The sequence below is a fragment of the Conger conger genome, chromosome 7 (genome assembly GCF_963514075.1).
Source record: "Conger conger chromosome 7, fConCon1.1, whole genome shotgun sequence".
NCBI lineage: Eukaryota > Metazoa > Chordata > Actinopteri > Anguilliformes > Congridae > Conger > Conger conger.
The window spans coordinates 26,023,881-26,045,170 of NC_083766.1; the positions used below are offsets into that span (position 1 = coordinate 26,023,881).

Sequence of the window (21,290 nt, forward strand, 5' to 3'; positions counted from 1 at the left end):
GATGTGTGTATCGACAAGTGTGTGCGTGCGTGTGTGTGGGGAGGGGTGTTCTCTCATCTTTTTTTTACGCTGCTGGATATATCCGTTCATCGCTCATCCACCCCCCCCCCCCACTAAGACAGGCAGACAGGCAGGTGCGGCTCATGGTGGGGGAGGGATGGGAGGGTGGGGGGTTCACTGACTGAGTGGAACATCACGCCAGGGTCCCCACGGCGTGTCTGAACCAGGCTTCTGATCCAGGATGACTCACCGGAGCCTGTCCGTCAACACCCCCCCCCCCCCCCCCCCCTGCTGCCCCGTCCCACTCACACTCGCATGCACACGCACACACGCTCACACACTATCAGCACCCACCCACAGCAATGTCAGGACCCCTCGATCCACCTCTTTACCTTTTGGCTGTGATGCGCTATTTTGCTTGTAGCTATGTGTTACAGTGAGGCCCAGCATACACAACAAAACACAGCAAGGTGCGCTTTTGAGGTTGCGCCATTTTGTTTAGCTATATAAAAGCTTACCATAAAAAATGGTAAATGAACTGCATTTATATAGCGCTTTTATCCAAAGCACCTTATAATCAATACCTCACATTCAACCATGACCACTCTTACCTGGAAGAAAACTGGAGGATGCCAACCACACACACACACACACACACACACACACACACACACACACACACACACACACACACACACCAATCAATGCACAATACTGCTGGCTTTCCACAGACAGAACAGATGACATAATACATGCTTCTTGCAAAGGGGAACTTTGTCATCGTGTCACTGATGGAATGCAGCTTTCGTAAGCGGACGCATGCTAGGAGGCGATCCTTGAACTACGGCCGCCCTCTAGCAGAAAATCCGATCTCCGGTAAAGTGGCATTCCGACTCCGCGTGTTGTGTAACCGTCCCAGTTCTAAGAGTTCCGAAACAGGCCTTGCCAAGCGACTCTTCGATCCGGCACTCAAGAGGGGAGAAAAGGTAAAAAGTGAATGCTATCTTTAGAAGTGGCTTCAAGCCTGTTATACAAACACACACAACTGTTCACAGCGTTCCCGACCCTCGGATAATACAATGCCGCTTCCTAGGTGCGCTTCAGACATAGAGAATGCACCGCGCTCATTGTGGGGTTAGTGAAAGCACTTTCATTCATCCGCGGATCTTCTTTCAGGCGAATCTCGCAGCCTGTAGCGCGGATAACCGGGACAGGAAGTGTTGTGTAAGGCGTAATAAGGCCCGCGTCCTTGGCTGATATTTAGCTGATATGTTTGCATGATTCAGGTCACAGAGAGAGAGGATGTAGGACTTCCTTGAACTGTGTGCTGCCTGGCCGTGTTGCGTAACCCGTTCAAGGTTTATGAATGGAAGGATAAAATCCGGCACGCTCGATTCACAAACCACAATCCTGTCAACTTCGCCCATGACCGACATTTCGTTCAAATGTGCACTTAATTAAAAACCTCATGTGCAATTCGCAAACCAAACCAAAGTCATGTTCCGGAAGAACCAATACAATGAAGCAACAATTAATCTAGTTTGCATGACAACTCAACAGCTTATTTTTCAGAAATGTTCTTGGCTTCGTGTTTATTTCCACTCACGCAACACATGCAAGTGTATGGGCACGTACACACACACGTGCAGACACTTGTGCGCACTTAGGTACACACACACACACACACACACACACACACTCACGTGCAGACACTTGTGCGCACTCACGTACACACACACCATTATGCACACACAGTAAGGAGAAAGGTTAGGTCAGTCCCTTGTGAGTGTAAATGCTTTTTTCCACATCAGTCTTGGGTCTGCTCAGTGTATTTAATAAACCTTTCTGGCTAAGTGCAAGCTTTCCGGTCTGGACCGGAATACAAGTTTTCAAATCTCAGAGATTTATGAAAAAATTGGCTCAACCTGGGACCATAAGAATGAGGAATGTGCGTCTGTGCTTCTGATTAATCCGGGTGGGAGTCAGGAGCAGCTATAGCGATACTACGTCTTAAGCAAGGGGCTCCCAAACCCAGAATCAATACAGCTGATGCCTTTTATTCAGTAACTTAGTTGATTAGACTAAGCAGGGGATAATCTCCCCCCCCTGGAGCAATGTGGGGTTAAAGACCTTGCACTAGGGCCCAATAGCTGAGTGGATGGGACGGATATTGTGGCTACACAGGGGGCTTGAACCACCAATCTTCCGGGTCCCAGACACGTACCTTAGCCACTAGGCTACAGGCTGCCCATGTCAGAAATACTCTAAGAGCAGAGAATGCCACTTTAGAGAAAGGCTCTGCCCAGCACAGCATACACAGCAAGAGACCACGTGTGACCTTTAAAATGGTGGTTATGCCTCACCCAGACCCCAACTAGCACTGTCCCATTCCCTTTCACTCACTGCCACACACTGGTACCCTAAAGAGTGAAAACGGACAGGATGTGTAACATCCTCAGAGGTAAACGCGTGTTTTAAGAGGCTCATACCAGGCTTGGCGAACACCGTTCCCGACCAGCTGGAACGAAAGGCCGGGACTCACAGCTAGGAGAATAAAAGGACACAGACACTCACAGCTAGGAGAATAAAACGACAGACTCACAGCTAGGAGAATAAAACGACACAGACACTCACAGTTAGGAGATTAAAACGACACAGAGACTCACAGCTAGGAGAATAAAACGACACAGACACTCACAGCTAGGAGAATAAAACGACACAGAGACTCACAGCTAGGAGAATAAAACGACACAGAGACTCACAGCTAGGAGAATAAAACGACACAGAGACTCACAGGTGGGAGAATAAAACGACACAGAGACTCACAGCTAGGAGAATAAAACGACACAGAGACTCACAGGTGGGAGAATAAAACGACACAGAGACTCACAGCTAGGAGAATAAAACGACACAGAGACTCACAGGTGGGAGAATAAAACGACACATAGCCGCATTGCTACTGAAGAGACATTTATTATCCGCTTGCTGTATTTACAGTCGTACACGTGGTTGTACAGGTAGACCCCTCCCAGGTGCAGTACTACGTGGCAGAGAGCGGGGAAAAGAGGCAGAAAGACTAGAGGTGGCTCTGCTGATTGGGTGAGAGAACAGGAAACAGGACCGGTTCTGAAACACTGCGAGAGATTGGGAACAGGCCGTTCTGGACTTGGTAACCCCCCCCCCAGGTACAGGTGTGGGATTCTGGGATTGGAGGGGGGGGGGGGGGGAGCTGTTACGCTGGGGGGGGGGGGGGGGGGGGGGGGGGGCTGTGTCACGCTCTGGTCTGAGGCGGGAGCAGGCGGAAACTCGGGGTGGGGGGGGGGGGGGTTGCTTTGGGGGCAGTGAACAGGTGCGCTCGTAACTCACTGACCTCTGCGACCACAGGGTGACCGGGGGCAACGGGAGGCGGAAGCCCATTCAAAACCGGCCCCAAAGCTTGCAAAACAAGTGCGCCCACTCAAAACCAGCACGCTGTGCTCTTACGCACGCAGTTCATTTAGGCGCTGGGTTAAAACCCGTGGCTGGGGTAAAAATCCTACCGTTTTCTGGTTTTGGTAAGGGGAGGGGAGGGGAGGACAGGCCTGTAGTACTGCCCTGGGCCTCGGTCCACACGGCTGTAAAACACACCATCGCACGGCGTCCCTCAGCGTCCTCACCTCTCAAACCAGCCCGCTGTGTTCCCTACGAGTGCTCAGGGCACACACGCCTCACCTGCGAGATAACACCACACCTTCCCCACAGCTTTAAAGAAGCTTTAAACTTCATCATGTACAACGAAAAAACACCGCGTTTAAAATTTAAACCCCCATTACCCCCCACCCCACCCCATGTGAATCGTGATTCCAAGCCAGCAAGAGGCTGCTTCCCAATCAGAACTGCATTATGAAAAGAAAACGAGAAACGAGACTGCCCTCTACTGGCTAAAGGGGCAAAGTGCATGCTACTGTTCAACTATTAACAGATAATATATAAGGCATTATTCATACATCACAAACTTGATTGCAAACAGCACTTGACATTAGCCACTAGAATGGTTACAGATTTTTTTTTTTTCAGCATCCACTAGTAAAATTGTACATCTAGAAACATATAGAAAGTCATGTCTCATTCGTTAATAGAACGGTGCAATTCAAAGCGGGATTTTTTGACATTTCCTGTAGTGTTCTACAGTGTCGTTTTGGGAACTTCCTGCAGGTGTGCAGCAGAATTCTGATTGTGGGGTTGGTTTGTTTTTCTTCTTGTTTTCTCGCTGCATCCAGGGTACTAAACACAGGAAGGAGTTTTGTGTTTTCATTTATTTAAAAAAGTGAATGAAAACAGCTGGAAGAAAAAAGAAAAAAGCGAAACAGTGTAAATAAACAGCATTTTTTTACTCAGTGTAGGACATGTCAGTGAAGAATTCAGAATGGTTTCTAGTAAAATGCCTTCACAGAGCAGAGTACGATTCACACCACTGGAAAAAAAGTTAGCACTGACCAGATTTACCTTACATTTCATTTTAATATAACATTCCCCTTTTCGCCTTTCCACAGTTTTCTGTCATCTGGACTATTGGAAGCCCCTTCCCTACCGAAAGACACATATCTTCTTCTTCAAAAAAAAATAACTACTTTCCAAAGCAAATTTCACTAGTTCCATACATATTCTGCAGATACTCGGTTTGAAAACCGATAATCCCATTGTAAGCTCAAGGGCTCCATCTGCTGGTGGTATAGGGAATGAACGCTGCCACACAGCAGACATCTCAGGACTGCAGGTCAGGGGGCTGAGGTCACAACGGTCAGGGGCTGAGGTCACAACGGTCAGGGGGCTGAGGTCACAACGGTCAGGGGCTGAGGATGCACGTTTGATTCCCATTTGGGGCACAATCTAAACCACTTCAGAGGAATGGCCAGCTGTATATACACATCAGCCACAACATTAAAGCCAATGACAGACATTGATCATCGTTGGCACCTGTCAAGGGGTGGGATACATTAGGCAGAAAGTGAACAGTCAGTTCTAGAAGTTGATGTGTTGGAAGCAGGAAAAATGGGCAAGCGTAAAGATCTGAGCGACTCTGATAAATTGCGATGGCTAGGCGACAGGGTCAGAGCATCTCCAAAACAGCAGGTCTTGTGGAGTGTTCCCGGTACGCAGTGGTTAGTACCTCCCAAAAGTGGTCCAAGGAAGGACAACCAGTGTACACCAGTGTACCGGCGACAGGGTCACAGGTGCCCGAAGCTCATTGATGCGTGTGGGGAGGCTCGCCCATCTGGTGCCAGCCCACAGAAGAGCTACTGTAGCACAAACTGCTGAAGAAGTCAATGCTCCTATGATAGAACAGTGCCAGAGCACACAGTGCGCCTGTGGGGTTGCGTAGCCAGAGTCAGAGTGCCCATGCTGACCCCCGTCCCCTGCCGAAACCCCAACAATGGGCACGTGAGCGTCAGAACTGGACCGTGGAGCAATGGAAGAAGGCGGCCTGGTCTTATGAATGATGTTTTCTTTAACTTCATGTGGATGGCTGGGCGCCCGTGTGTCCTTTAACTGGGGAAGAGATGCAGGGGGATAATGCACCAGGATGCACTATGGGAAGAAGGCAAGTTGGCGGAGGCAGTGTGATGCTCCGGGCAATACTCTGCTGGGAAACCCTGGGTCCTAGCATTCATGTGGATTTTACTTCGACACATTCCACCTACCTAAGAACTGTTGCAGACCAAGTACACCCCTTCATGGCAACGGTATTTCCCGATGGCAGAGGCCTCTTTCAGCAGAGAGAAGGCTCCCTGCGACACTTTAGAAATCGTTCAGGAATGGTTTGAGGAACATGAAGACGAGTTTAAGGTGTTGACTTGGCCTCCAAATCGAGCATCTGAGGGATGTGCTGGAACAACAAGTCCGATCCATGGAGATGAATGGATCCACCGTGGATCCGCCTCGCAAAGGACTGGACTTTTAAAGGATCTGCTGCTAACGTCCCGGTGCCAGATACCGCAGGACACCTTCAGAGGTCCGGTGGAGCCCATGCCTCGGGGCAGAGTGGTTTTGGGGGCACGAGTGCGGATCGGCGTAAATAGACTGGGTAAAAAGCAGTGCAAGTAATTCTAGCTAAGATGCCGGCTAAATGCAAATGTAATGTAACCTAATGGAGGAATGTAGTTACTCCCATAGAACAGACCGGTGTAGGTCAGGGCCGCAAACCCTAGTGGTGAGGGTATGGTGCTTCTCACATTTTGGTGTTAAAATCAGCTCATTTTACTGCTTGGCCATCTGCAGTCTGCTCTAGCCTGCGTTAGCCTCTGCTCATTGAAGCAGATGGAGTCTGTATGCGGCTACACCGCCATTAGCACCCGCCCATTGAGGCAGATGGAGTGTGTATGCGGCTACACCGCCGTTAGCACCCGCCCATTGAGGCAGATGGAGTGTGTATGCGGCTACACCGCCGTTAGCACCCGCCCATTGAAGCAGATGGAGTCTGTATGCGGCTACACCGCCGTTAGCACCCGCCCATTGAAGCAGATGGAGTCTGTATGCGGCTACACCGCCGTCAGCACCCGCCCGTTGAAGCAGATGGAGTCTGTATGCGGCTACACCGCCGTCAGTACCCGCCCATTGAAGCAGATGGAGTTTGTATGCGGCTACACCGCCGTCAGCACCCGCCCATTGAAGCAGATGGAGTCTGTATGCGGCTACACCGCCGTCAGCACCCGCCCATTGAAGCAGATGGAGTTTGTATGCGGCTACACCGCCGTCAGCACCTGCCCATTGAGGCAGATGGAGTGTGTATGCGGCTACACCACCGTCAGCACCCGCCCATTGAAGCAGATGGAGTCTGTATGCGGCTACACCGCCGTTAGCACCCGCCCATTGAAGCAGATGGAGTCTGTATGCGGCTACACCGCCGTTAGCACCCGCCCATTGAAGCAGATGGAGTCTGTATGCGGCTACACCGCCGTTAGCACCCGCCCATTGAAGCAGATGGAGTCTGTGCACCTGTAAAACACGGGACGTTGAGCGCGTACCTTTAGTAGATGAAGAGGACTCTGGTACGGGGCAGGGTTGAAAAGGAGTCGGCCATTTTGCGAACCTTGGCGTAGTTGATGAAACCCCTGAGGAAGAGGAGGAACCCTGGAAGAAAAGGAAGAGCAGCCTGAGCCCGCAAGTACAGATTCACAGCACTAAGGACATGTCACAAACCCTAACCCTATCCCTGTTAAAACTGCAGCCAGTAGCATGGGTTTACACTGTTAAATGCATCTACATAAACACAACTACAGAAATGAGCTCATGTTCAAGCATGAAGTTGAACACAATCTCAGTTGAAAGCCAAATGAACATTAATTTTAAAATCCCGAGATTACACACTGACAATGGGACTCAAAGATCTAATTTTGAAGGCGCCCAAAGTCTGGCATGTTCAGTCAGTTCCCTGAAATCTACACTCATGTTAAGTTACATGTCAATGAATTATTTTGCCTGGGAATTACAAGAACAGAGGACTGAGAAACACTTACCCAAGACCAGGAACACCCACCACAGCCAGTACTGGCCATCGAAGTATCCGGGGAAATAGGTAGAGAACTGGAAAGGAAAACAGCAGAGACGGTTACTCTGGAACTGACGCACGAGCACAGGCGACAACACAGGGCGGAACGTTAGCGGGAGGCCAGGAGAATACCGCTAACAGTCTCTCCTGGGGTCAGGCGCGTACTGGCAGGGCACCGAGCGGGGCGGAGCGCGTGTGTTTAGCGAGGCGTCGCCATGGCGACCGAGGAAGCCTTACCCGGACGATGAGGATCCATTTTATTAGCGACAGGCCGAAGCCGGATATGGCGCCATAGCGCCCGGCGGCGGAGGTGGTCAGGCAGAAGGACAGGAAGAAGCCGATCCAGTTGAAGAGGAATGCCACTGGACAGAGGAGAGAGGGGGAGGGGTTTCAGCTTGCACTGGGCCAATGATCGTACTGAACACCTGTGGGGGCACTAGTGAGGAGGGGCAATCGATTAAAGCAACACTCTCAAACAGACACGTAAATACGGCACTTAAATTGCACATAAATGTGCTGAAAAACGTTTAGTGTCTCGTTTTAATAGTCTATATTCCACTAATACTGAGCACATTGATTTCACATTTGTGTATTTCTAAAAAATATTAAGCATACTGCATACTCGTATTAAGCATACTAATTTTGTAGCGAAATGGATTGAATCCTATCAAAATAATACACTGAATCGTTTGCAAAAGTATCAATCGACTCGGTGAGGTCAGGGATTTACACCCCGAGTGAGTGATCTTCATAATCTGCCACCTCAACTCGCGTTCAGATCTAAAAACAGCTACTGAGGCAGTTGAGACAACAGTGCCCATCGCATGTAGAGACGTTTCAATCCAAACGGCAAATTCCACTTCAACCCAGAAATCCACGAAGGGTGTGGCACAGCAAGACAAACAGATCTTCACCTGAGCGAAGGTGTGGCTTTCAGCAGGAAGTAACTGCAGGCGCACGGTGTCAGATCAACAGTCCCGTGGCGATACATATGCATCACGTAACAGGATGAGAACCCTGGATCCTGAATGACACCGGAGTTCTTCTGAATGCCACGCAGCAGGAAGTACGGACACGAGAAGAGTGCCAGACTAAGACGGCGTGTTAATGGCGTGTGAAGCCAGGCTAAAGCTAAAGGTGGCCCATGACATATTTATACTGCTGGTTTTGGGCTCTTGAGTAACAGCGTGTGTGTGTGTGTGTGTGTGTGAGAATATGTGAGTGTGTGTGTGAGAATGTGTGAGAATGTGTGAGTGAGTGTGTGTGTGTGTGTGTGTGTGTGTGTGTGACGCGGGACTTTGTTGACTGCTAGTGAGCGTGGCGTGGTTTTGGGTTTCCCCGTCTACTGCTGCCGCTTGTACATGTGACTAGAGAACTGACCTCTGACCCCTGACCTACTATGGGGCCGTTGTTAAAAGGCCCGTGAACCGCGATGTGCCGTCTATGGCGGGTTTTGGGGTTGAAGCCCACGTACAGGCCTGAGTAACAGGACGGGACAGCAGCTGAAAGCTGAAACACTTACTAAAGAAAGTCAGCATGAAGATGCCATCGTTCCCTATCCGCAGCTGGTCGGCGTCTTCAAAGTCATCCCTCGCCACAAAGTCATCGTCCTGCACACAACACAAGACGTGTCAACCACTTTTACAGCATGTAGCACCACAGATCAGTACAGTAGCGGAGTAGAACAGTACAGGTATTTGGCTGACGCAACTTACAGTTCTTTAGACGAAGCGGGGGACCAAACCCCCCCTGGAGCAATGTCGGGTTAAGAGCCATGCTCAAGACTCCTATCATAGCTACACCGGGGCTCGAACCACCAACCTTCCGGGCCCCATGTACCTTAGTCCTAAGTCTACAGGCTGCCCCATTGCCTTGCAAGAACAGCAATGAGGACTGGAACGCATAATTCCTCCTCTTACGTGCCCTGTATCCCCTGTATGACATCCCTATCCAAGCACAGGGCAACAGTAATCAGCTGGAGAATATAAAAACAAATGTCCACATGAAAAACTTTAAACCCAAACCTCACAGGAGGTATAGAAATATATCAACAAGGCAGTGCAGGAAATGCACACGGAAAACTGTTCAGTGTTAAATGAACTCTCACAGAGTACATAAGGGCTCTGCTTGACTCATACATACTCTGTCAGAGTTGAATTAACACTGGACATTTTACTGTGCAAGAGCTCCAAGAGGCTGGGCATGAAAATAAAAGTGAAACAGAAATAGCCATCTCTATCACGGTTGTTCTAAAAGAGGCTCAGAGAGAGCGAGAGAGCGAGACAGAGGAAGGGAGGGGGGACTGATTTGGGGGGGGGGGGGGGTCTATGGTCTAACTGTGTGTCTGACGAGGGTCACAGTTTCACACCCACACACCCGCCCCGTTACCGTACCTCTAGAGAACTGTGAGTTACGTCATCAAAAGTGTCCAGGCGTTCCCTGTACTGTGGGTCAGCAGGGCAGGGCAAAGAAACAGAACCAGCAACACAAAATAAAAGACCGAGCAACGCAAGACACAGCACTTCCGCCCAAAAAAAAAAAAAAAAAAAAAAAAAAAACGGATCTAGTCCTGTCTAGAAAAATTTACTGAGTCGGCTTGCACAATGAGGCTCAGCTGGATAGATCACCAGGTCCATTAATAAATATGAAATATGAATGAGGAGAGGGGTGAAAAAAACAGCAGCAATAACACAGATTTCCGTAATACAAAGCAGGATTACAGAGCTACCTGGATACATTTACCAGGATTAACCCGGAACAGCCATTTCTTAATTTTTCTTTCAGTCCATGTTCCAGTTTTACCCGGTGAACTTATCCGGCTAACTCCGTAACCCTGCTTTGCGATATACCCCCCGGATCTCCTGTGTTAATCTTGAAACGGACCTCTGTACAGACTAACAGTACTGCTGCTGTTTTATTGTAATGCTTTGTGAAATTACACCCTCTCCCCCTCATTCCTCTGAATGTAAGTGTAACTTTGTGTTGCTCGTGGGCGGGACCAGGGGGAGGGTTGAGGGAGGGGCGGGGGGCAGGACCGGGTGGGGCACACAGGACTCACTCTTCCAGCCACCAGTGGGATGGTGGCCTCGGCCTTGGACCTCTCCGCCTCGTCGTAGGAGGGCAGTGACGTGGCCACGTTGTACGAGGGCGGCTTGGGGAAGCCTCCATCTTCTTTGTAGTCAAAGTAAGCTGTGGAAAAACGCACAAGAACGGCATCATAAAGAGCCCTTACAGCCACACAGGGCAGCCTTTACAGGAGCAGCTTACTCAAGCTCCGTGAACACCATGAAAGCACTACTGACCAATAAAAACTCAGTTTACTCAAGCTCCATGAACAGCATCAGAGCACTACAGACCAATAAAAACTCAGCTTACTCAAGCTCCATGAACAGCATCACAGCACTACTGACCAATAAAAACTCAGCTTACTCAAGCTCCATGAACAGCATCACAGCACTACTGACCAATAAAAACTCAGCTTACACAAGCTCCGTGAACACCAACACAGCACTACAGACCAATAAAAACACAGCATGCTCAAGCTCCCTGAACACAACAGCAGTACTGATCAATAGAAAAACAGCATACTTGAGCTACATGAACACCACGACAGCACTACTGACCAGTAATACTCAAGCTCCTCCATTTTACACCAGTACTACAGTGCAAACAGACATGGAAAGTGAAGCCTCTTGTGCCTCTGTACTGAAGGTTTGACCTCTCTCTGCAGGACAGCTAGAGAAGAGGATGATGATGGACTGTGGCCTTGGGCGGGTCTTACCTGCGTTGTCCGCGGCGATGCTGCTGTAAGGAGGGGGGGCGTCGGCCGCTGCCTGCTCACCCTCTCCAGGCTCCTCCTCATTGGGCAGCTGGAAAAAGATGGACAGGAGGAGTCAGCAGAGGCCGGTTACCACCAGGACGTGGTATTCCGCCTTGGGGGAGGGCCCTCCGTGCCAGCGGAAAGATCCAGGCGATGCCGTCGGCAATCAGCATGTGGCCGAGTGCCAACCAGACCTCGGTGAAATGCGCCGTTGTTTTGGATTCAAATATTTTTCTACACTTTACTGAGCCCACCTGGTGTTTTGGAGTCGAGGAAATACTGGAAGCCCCGCCTTCAGGTCCTCTTGGTTGGCTCAATTGCACCAGGCATGATCAATCGAACACAGAAAAGCATTTGAATCCAAAACAATGCATGACCCTGGTCTGACGCCAACACGTGCCTCCCAACAAAACAACCGGAAAGCCTTAAGGACATCCATCCCCCTGTCTCCCATTAGCCCTATTTCACACCCTTACCCCTGAACACTGCCTTATAAAACGTCTGCTTTTGTCTCAGACGGCAATGTTTTGTGAAAGGCTAATATAGTAATTTATTTGATTCTGGGATCTTCTACACTGTTTTACCCAAGCCACATGATAATCCAGCAGCGCAGCGACAGGACACCGACATAACACTCCGGACATGGACTTCTGTGTACGTGCTTATGTTTCTCAGTGAACAGGCTGGACTGGATTAGCCCTCAGGATCCTTCTGGTCACATGACCTCAAGCTCACATGACAAGCTGATATGAAGTTTCCGTCTGTTCTCAAGAATGCAACAATGGGGGAAAAAATAATGTGCTCACTCCTAACAAGCTTTTCATTGTTCACAAGGCATAATCTGAACATAAATTACATGTTAGAGAGACAGGCAAGATTTTTTTTTAACAAAGCAAGTACATTTCTGCTGGTTCGTAGGTTGATATTAGTAATTAAATTATCCAGTGACTAGATTTTACATTCAATTTACACTGCAATTACGTCACATCTTTTGAAACATTGCATTTGCTTTAAAATCAAACACAGCCACTTCTGCCATTGTTATAAATCGCCTGAAACCATAAGTATTGCAGCCATTGCAGTCTACAGACTGTCTATGGCACTGCAAACAAAAGTGAAGTGTATAAAAGAAGCACTCAGGCATTCATTAGTTTCACATCCCCACAGAGAAAACGCACAGTTTCCTGTGCATCATGCTACAGAACGCAAAGCATGAGTGTGCATGATGACGTTGAGGCCCTTTGCGTTTGACATGCTCATTAATCTTCCGTTCTCCAGACACATACCCAACACCACAGGCTGCTTCCACTAAGCTTTCCGTCTGTATACCGTAGCTCCTTTCATAACCCCCTTCCCTGCAAGATTTCCCACTGCATTGTTGCAGACAGACACACGCCTCACCGTTCTGCCACAATGTCCGGCTTTATCCCGACAGAGGCCCGTGGCCTTGAGGTTTGAAAGCTGTTTTTTCGCGTTCCGAACTGTAAACTGCTGATAAAACGGACGCAACCTTCCCATAAACAAATTCCCCAATCCCTTATTTCCCAACCTTGAAATGGAACATCCCTCTGAAAAAACAGATACGGCACTGTGTTTTTGGTTTTATATGCCACAAACTTACATAGACACGTTCAATCTTACGTGGTTCACAGTGGAATATATATTAGATGACACGGCTAGTGTACCAATGAAGCACGGACATACATTTGGAGAATGTGGGGATCACAGTGAAGGCCATATGGCACCCGACCCGACCCCGGTTCGGCACCCGGAGTTATTCATGTTGCCCTCCAAGGCCTCCGCGTACGGTTTTCATTTCACCCCTTCCCAAACCGAGTTGTCACCTTATTTCCTTATTTAAGGTTTTCCTCATTTAAAGTGACAATTACATATTTGTCATCACGTATTTCGTAGCTTCGGTGGATTTAAGGCGTGGGTGCTTGTGCACAATAGCCTGTAACAAGTTGGCGTTAAGTCACTTCGCTAAAGGATGTAGTCACGCTCCCCATTGATCAAAAAATGCATCTACGCCTTTTCGCAACTACCAATCCAGTAACATTAAAACTAGTAATGTTAGGACGTGTTTATTCGAATTCAAATCCGCAAAGCAAATGAATTCCACTCCACTCCAAGCCAATAATCTACTAAAGCAAATATTATTAGCATAGCAACGTAGCTAGGCAGCTAAATGGCAGCGCTTCACAAGCTAGCTAGTCCAGCTCGCTAAAATGGTCGTTCTTGCGTAACACCCTAGCTAACAAGTCCGACCGAGTTAGCTTGCTCCTAGCTTTGTTGTGATATTCAATCGGTTAGAATGGACGATTTCCTGTGTGATCCTGTCCATGACAGCCAGTGCAGGTCACACATTTAGCTAGCCTAAATTAGATGTCATTCACAGCTAACGCGGTTAGCTAACAGGATTATTCTATAATTAACTTAGCTAGCCATCTAGCGCTAGCCTGCGAGTAAAATCGACGTCAAACGAGAGGAAGTTAGCTCGCTAGCATTTTAGCGTGCTCAAGCTAAAATGTCTGATAAGGAGATCAACGGCCTACACGCAAGTAAACTAACGGTGGCTTGCCAACGCAACATTATTTATCAAGCCAGGACATTTTGACATTTCCACATAAGCACAATATTTATTTAGCCAACTAACTTAGCCAATTCTATCCAGATATAACATTTCTTACGCAAAGTTAAAATAAATAGCCTAGTTTCAATTCATTCATAGTCGGCTAAACTAGTTTTTTTGGTGTCATGAAATATAAAAGGACGTCAAAACGTTATTAAAGTTGTACTTAAAAAAAGAAATAAATGATTGTATAAACAGGGAATCCATATGTATGAAATATTTGCTAGCTCGCTAACCGTAAACAGTCAAAACAATTAGGCCTGTATTTCCATATTAATCCCCGCTGTTTCCTACAGAGACTCCCCACGACATAAGAGGGCGTATTCCCATCTCCTCACCGTCTCTCGACCGACAACAAACTTACGCTTACCTGCTGGTATCTACTGCTTTGCTCTGCCATGATTATGTGGGCGACTAAGACCTTTAACCCACGACCGAAAAACCCGTAAATATAATTAATCAAGCTTTTCCCTTCGTACCCAAAGTCTAACACAGTCTTATCTTTACTCTTCGGGACGATATTTTCCTCCCGTCCCTCCCCTGGTCTCGCCTTCTGTGTAATGGTAAAACCAAAGCAAGATTGAACTCTGCTGCCCCCGCAAGACAAACCGATGCTCTGCAAGTGCACGTCAAGATACATTTTTTCCATGATGGTTGTGTTCATGAAAATGGTTACTTTTCAGCTCATTTAAAAGGGATATACTTTGCTAGGTACAATTTTATTGTAAACGTTTTAAATACTATTTACTGTGACTACGCATAGTAGTGTCTGGGGTGGGGAAAACATTGGATTTACCTGTAAATAATGCAACCAGGAATGTTTACACAGTCAGAACTGTAAGGTTTATTGTGTTTTTACTGAAAATAAAAAGACAAAAACAGTACTTTTACGCATGGCTGTGAGTGTGCTGTGAAGGCCATGTCCGCTCACTTGGTATGGTATTTCACAAGGACAGGGTAGGTGGTGCCTATATGCTTCTGGTTGTAGTGATGGCAAACAATCTCCACTTCATAGAGGCTGAAGGACACTTTGACACGCTCATTGGGGGAGGTCAGAAAACACAGGGTGTAGAGGGCAAACTCAAACTCAGGACTGACTCCAATGAAAATGCTGCCTTTTGGTTTGATCCCGTTCTTCCAGCTGAACTGCAGAGCCAAGATGTGTTTCTCTGCATCAGGCTGTTTTGACAGGGAAAACATACATTTAATTATGTTATGTTACAAACCTTATGCTATGTTCAAAGGAACTTTCACAGGAATAAATGTAGTCAGCAGTGAGAAGTGACTGATGTGCAGAATGAACAAAAGCTTTGAACATTCTCTGTTTGTGATGAGACATCAGGTGAGTCATATAGTCTTTGACCACAATTTCAGAAATGCTTTCCGCACGATGATTCACCACAATTTCATTTTGAGTAATAGGTGTTGAACGAACAGCAGAACACCTTACCAACGTACTGTAGAATTGCCTCATGACATAACTATCCTGCCGAAAATTTCAGCTAAGACAAGCTGTGATTCTAAGCAGGGTTAAGATGTTTTTTGTAAATGTAAATGGTGTAAATGGTAAATGTAAAAGTGTTTTTCAACACTTCTAGCTGGTAATAGCTGGTCTGTGGCTCGTCAAAGCTGGTCTCCAGTTGGACAAAGCTGGTGGTCAAACTGGTGGACTAGCTCACAATCTAGGTTGGTTGAACAGCTAATGTCGAAAGGACATTATACCAGCTTGACCAGTTTAAGCCAAAATAATTTTCAGCAGGGTACATTAAAATGTTTTATCTTTTGACACAGAACTTATCAGTTACTAATCAGTACTATTATTAATTCACAGCTTTTCTCACATTGAATTTAAATATTAGATTCAGAAACAAACTGTATCTACAAGTATGTTAACATGTATTCCTATATGATGAATAAAGAGGTCCAGTGAGGTTTAGGAGACTTATAATCAGACTTCTTGAGAATTACAGGTCTTTTATTCAATGAGAAGACTGAATAACTACTTTTTTTCCTTCTTCCTGACACCCCTCCCCCTTGGAAGATCAACTTCATTCATTCATTATCCGTTATCCTAACCCGCTTATCCTGAACAGGGTCGCAGGGGGACTGGAGCCTATCCCAGCATACATTGGGCAAAAGGCAGGAATACACCCTGGACCGGTCGCCAGTCCATCGCAGGGCACACACACCATTCACTCACACACTCATACATATGGGCAATTTAGACTCTGCAATCAGCCTAACCTGCATGTCTTTGGACTGTGGGAGGAAACCGGAGTACCCGGAGGAAACCCACACGAACACGGGGAGAACATGCAAACTCCGCACAGAGAGGCCCTGGCCGATGGGGATTCAAACCCAGGACCTCCTTGCTGTGAGGCAGCAGTGCTACCCACTGCACCATCCATGCCGCCCCGGAGATCAACTTAATTATTAATTAATACATATAATTACATTGGTAATTTTGAGAGAGAGAGAAAGAGAAGGGAAAAACATTACCAAGTATTTGAGAGGGGGGTAAAAAAAAAAAGACTCAAAAGTAACTAAAGATAAGAAAACAAGTAGCCAAAATAAAAATTGTGCAGACATTTGGACACGCAGACAAACAGGTAGATAGACAAGCGGATGAACAGACAGACAGACAGATGGACAAGTGGGTAGATTGCAGGATTGTTGACTTGGAGCCTTCACTGGGTAGTATGGGAGAGAAGAAAAAATAAAGTAAAGAGAGGAAAAAAGAATAGCAGTACTTACTTGGGGGGAGTGTGCATTCACACTGTAGCCCTTGTAGTCGATGTGCCCCAGCTTCTCTTGCAGGTAGAGCTGGATCCAGTTGTGGAAGCCAATGACGGTTCGGCCTCCTCGTGTCTCCCCGACAAACACATGTTCGAACCCTGAGGAGTCTGGCCTGAAAGACAGGGCGTGAACTGACCCTCAGGATCACCTTGGGCATAGGGATTCAGACCCAGCCTGTTACAGGGCTGAGCATTCTTCCTCACATTGTGGCCGTGATGGACTCAGATGGATGAACAATAATATTGTGTTGAATCTAATGAATAGAAATGGCCTCTTACCATTGGACAGGATTGGATCAATTCACAAAGAATCTTTAATCTTGAAAGGCTTAAAGCACTTCTGAGCATATAATATACTGTCTGTATGTATAATGTTAACCAAACAATACTACCAGACCTGGGCCAAATGCAAAATCATGTTGGATTCAAATACTTTAACATGCTCGACTAATCTTGCCTGGTGAAATTAAGTCAAACAAGGGGACCAGAACGCAGGGTTTGTACTTTTTGAGAGTATTTCATGTGTTCCAATACACCAGACAAACTCAGTAAAACATAGAAAAGTATTTAAATCCAAAACTGTTACCATGTATGTATTTGACCCAGGTCTGAATGCTACCAGCTGCTGGGGCAGGATCAAGACAACAAATTTGGGCCATACCTGCTTGACCCTCTCCTGGCATAAAGCTCAAACCAGATCCGGTAGAGCTGCTGCTTGAAGCCATTTGTGTCTTTGGGGGAAAGTTGCTTCTCAGCCAGGTACTTATGGGCAAGCTGGGAAAAAAAACACACACAGGATCATCTCAAGCCACATTTGGATCATGTCAAAGACTCCAACCAAATCACACAAATCCCACTTAGTCCATACTGAGCTAAACTTCTGTTATTCCCATGGCGAGTAGTGCCTGTTGACTCAGTACCTTCATGGTAGGACTCTGTATGATGGCGTCGAGGAATTTGTGGTTTTCTGCGATTTCTTCTGGGGTTACGACCTCAGGCTCGCCGGTATCGCTCTCATAGTTATCAAGCAGGGAAATGAAGGCTGGAAGGAGAACGTCAGTTTAGTTTATGGCTAGCTTTGTACCAGCCAACGCACAGCCGGCCACAGCAGTATCTCTTGTGCGCAGAGCCTACCCAAGAAGGTCTCCTTTTTGAAAATGTTCTCATCCACAAACGTGAAGAGCGGCGATCCGGCTCTGTCGTTGCCGTCGTTCACCGACATGGTGTCCCCAGCTTTTCCCTGGCAGGAGAGACACAGGAGACGGACTGAAGGGCTGCCGCACAGTGACAACTCGACAACAATACGCTGACGAGAGACCTCATCTCTGTAATTCAGCGCCTGATGTGCATGCATTTTCTAGCACAGGGATCAGCAAATCACGGACTTTGAGGGCTGAGAACTGCTGGTTTTCCACTCTCCCTTTCTCTCAGGCCAATCAGTATCGCTAATTGTTCAGTTAATTAGCCAGGAGAAAAGCAAACCAGGGCTGGATTTAGACTTGAGGGTCAGATTAGATTATGTCTGTTCTAGGACCTGCTGTGGGATTCCTGTGGAAAGGCACATTATCAAGAGCCGTTTGTGGTTTCATCTACACCAGGGATGGGCAACTCCAGTCCTGGAGGGCCGGTGTGTATGCAGGATTTTGCAACCACCAGTTACCCTGGCTCAATCAGCTAAATAGCCATATGCACCATGTCCAATTCACTCACAAATTAGACCACAATGCTACAAGACAAGGACATTGCTCAGCTACTGTTTATATCACAGAATGTAGCTAAAAACTACAGATCATATAAGTGATTGGGCTAATTAAATAACCAAGAGCAGAAGTGGCTCTGAAATCAACAAACAGATAGGGCCCTTGTTCCCCATCCCTGATCTTCACTCATTCATCTGAGAATGATATTAGATGAGGGGGTGGTCCAGGATGGCTGGTCTGCGTGCTGGTTTTTGTTCCAACTAATAACCTTCGGTTCACTTTTCTGACAGCTCTCTAAACTACGCTGGTTCACTCCTGTACTCAAGCACAGTTTTGAAATTGAGTACAGGATCCCCTTCTTAGGATACACTTCTGTGGGTGTAGTTGTTGCTTATACAAATGTCAGATGAAGATATAATTGAGCAAATTAAATAATTATGTGCATAAGTTGGCACAAAATCTTGAAATGGATGACCCCTTGTTATGCATCTAACCCAGATGCTGATTTCAATCACAAAGGTGCCACGGCAATTGCAGAACATTTTCATACTGCTGTTATGTTTCAGTGATGGTTACCTGTTCCAATGGGTTTTTACAGGATTCAAATGTTATATTGAAGGGTTTTCCTTTTATAAGAATACGATATAAACCGTCAAGTTTAATTATTTAGTTTGCTTACAGCAAATTGATGAAGACAAATCTTTTGGCTGAATACCCTCTCTCCAGTACCAACCAGAATGCGGTGCTACCTGTAGAGAGATCCGGTAGTCCTTCCCTGGTTTCAGTCGATTTACATCATTGTCCCATAGCTCCTGCACCATCGCCGACAACTCACGATCGCTTTCATTCATGATGTGTCCCTGTGTGTCCTCGCGTAGACCGCCCAAGATCTGCTTCTTTGAATTCTCCTGTGAAACTAAAAAACATCCTTTTACATGCTACATGGACTTTGCGTTTCATCGAGGATGTCATGGAAATGTATACTGTAAACTACATTAGAGTGATTGTACATGGACATTTTACAAAACAATATTTGGTTATTGATAAGGAGTTTACACAAAACAATCATGAGAAATCATGTTTCCAAATTCGCTGCAATCATAAAAGTACAATTTCTGATCTTTCCAGGAAATGGGCTTGATGATTGTCTCTTAGCTGGCACTGGTAAATAGTTTAATTCTTAGCCACATATCAATGTTTTGGGCAATCTGCAAAAGTGGGCTAGCTCATAAAGTAATTATCACCCATTATATTTAACTTCATAAAATGGCAAAATGCCACTCTCTCATATACCTAAGAAAGGAGTGGTAGAATGTTCCCAATTTAACAAAGTAAAAAACATCAGTTATCGTAGCAGTAACTGGGACAAAGTAAACAAGTCGTACAATTTTTATTGCAAATAAACACATAGTTTATCTCAAGGGCACGCATTATTTTCATGAAAACATATTATTTTGAAATAGACTGAACGGAGATAAACGGCAGTTGTGTGTAGCCTATTGCTTTTTTAGAAAGATATTCAGTTTGAAAATAAATAACTGAACTGTCATGTTCAACCGTTTTGTTTGCTATTGCAAAAAAAAAAAAAAAGGCTGTCAAAGGGGCCATTATCAATCCAAGGTGGTCACCAAGCTTCTACAATGCGGTTGCTAATGATACAATTGCAATTCGTTTATACTCACTATACCACATTGTCACACTGACCTTTTGTTCTTCTTTTGCCGTTTTTCTTTGTGTTTTTAGGTAGCTGATTTTATTTTATTTTTTTCTGCCAGTTCAGAGCTGCGGTCGAATGCGATCCTGGAGCTGTCAGAGTGAAACCGGCCTGTTTGAAACATGTACCGTTATTTGCGTAGTAGCGCCAGGGACTGATAAAGAAACGGGGGGCGCTCCTACGCCACGAGGCCGAACAGAAACCATTTTTAAAGGGTAATCCCGTGTCAGCAACTCTGGCCAAAGGGATTAAAATGCGTGTCGTGCTTTTTAAACCGCTCGCTCCAAAACCTCGGACTCGGTCTTTGTTTCACCGCCACCGCATTGTTCGTTTCTGTCTCCGCTCTGCCTCCCCAACCCTGCCCCCTGCCATCGCCCTCGCCGGCCCGCTCCAGGGACTGCGAGCGTGGAGATGGCCTGGTCATTAAAAAGCTGTTCAGAGACACATCAAGGTCGCAAAAACCAAAATAAATCGGGGAAGATCAGCGGTTTTATTTTGCTTAACTGAAAGAAATCAGGACAAGTTTAACCTTAAGTACTGTACCTACAACCTCACAATTCCAACTAGTTAGCATGTAGTGTTTTATCCACCGTTCTGTCATGGCTATAGTAACAGCCAGCTTGGTAGATACAGTAAGCAGGCTCTTACCCCCTAGAGATATTTAAAACATGGTTCGGGTCTCATTTTCACCGCACATACACAGACACTCCAGGAAAATGAATACCCTCCAATCAGCCACGACCCACAACAGGCTTGATTAGGCCCTGAGAACAGTCAAGGGAAACAGTGGGATGAAAGCATCCTTTTATAACCTGCATTTTTTTTGTGACTTCTTGACATTGCAAATCATAGCAAAAATCAGTGGCAGCCAGGCCTGAATGAATCAAACCTATTCTCCCTTTCCGACCCCAAAGGGCAGAGAGGGTCACCGTCATTCATGACACAAGGGCTGCAAGGCCAATGCCCAACACTATAAAGATACCTTCTTTGCACTTGCATTTTTAAACCCTTTCTTGACATTTGATTTGTTAGTCATTTCTCTCAATTTCATTTTCAGACAAACCACTGAAATCCACAAAAGTCAACTCTGAACAGCCTTTT

The 21,290-nt window shown here is 46.6% G+C and overlaps 2 protein-coding genes across 3 annotated transcripts; both read right to left on the bottom strand.

Moving 5' to 3' along the window:
• Positions 1-3,258: 3,258 nt before the first annotated feature.
• On the bottom strand, positions 3,259-14,564 carry LOC133132558 (NEDD4 family-interacting protein 1-like). The gene is made up of 8 exons (XM_061248035.1): positions 14,351-14,564; positions 11,310-11,397; positions 10,587-10,717; positions 9,051-9,138; positions 7,766-7,890; positions 7,497-7,563; positions 7,005-7,110; positions 3,259-4,320 (listed from the first exon to the last, which is right to left on the bottom strand). The coding sequence occupies exons 1-7, from the start codon at positions 14,378-14,380 to the stop codon at positions 7,007-7,009; spliced, it is 633 nt and encodes a 210-aa protein (XP_061104019.1). The 5' UTR covers positions 14,381-14,564; the 3' UTR covers positions 3,259-4,320; positions 7,005-7,006.
• A 312-nt stretch (positions 14,565-14,876) lies between these two features.
• endou2 (endonuclease, polyU-specific 2) lies at positions 14,877-20,293 on the bottom strand. Of its 2 annotated transcripts, XM_061250347.1 has the most exons (7): positions 20,180-20,293; positions 19,225-19,391; positions 17,910-18,015; positions 17,696-17,817; positions 17,437-17,549; positions 16,735-16,888; positions 14,877-15,159 (listed from the first exon to the last, which is right to left on the bottom strand). In XM_061250347.1, the coding sequence occupies exons 2-7, from the start codon at positions 19,324-19,326 to the stop codon at positions 14,908-14,910; spliced, it is 849 nt and encodes a 282-aa protein (XP_061106331.1). In that variant the 5' UTR covers positions 19,327-19,391; positions 20,180-20,293; the 3' UTR covers positions 14,877-14,907. The 2 variants fall into 2 exon arrangements, with proteins under 2 accessions (XP_061106331.1, XP_061106330.1); XM_061250346.1 differs by lacking the exons at positions 19,225-19,391; positions 20,180-20,293 and having other exon boundaries at positions 17,910-18,152.
• Positions 20,294-21,290: the final 997 nt, after the last annotated feature.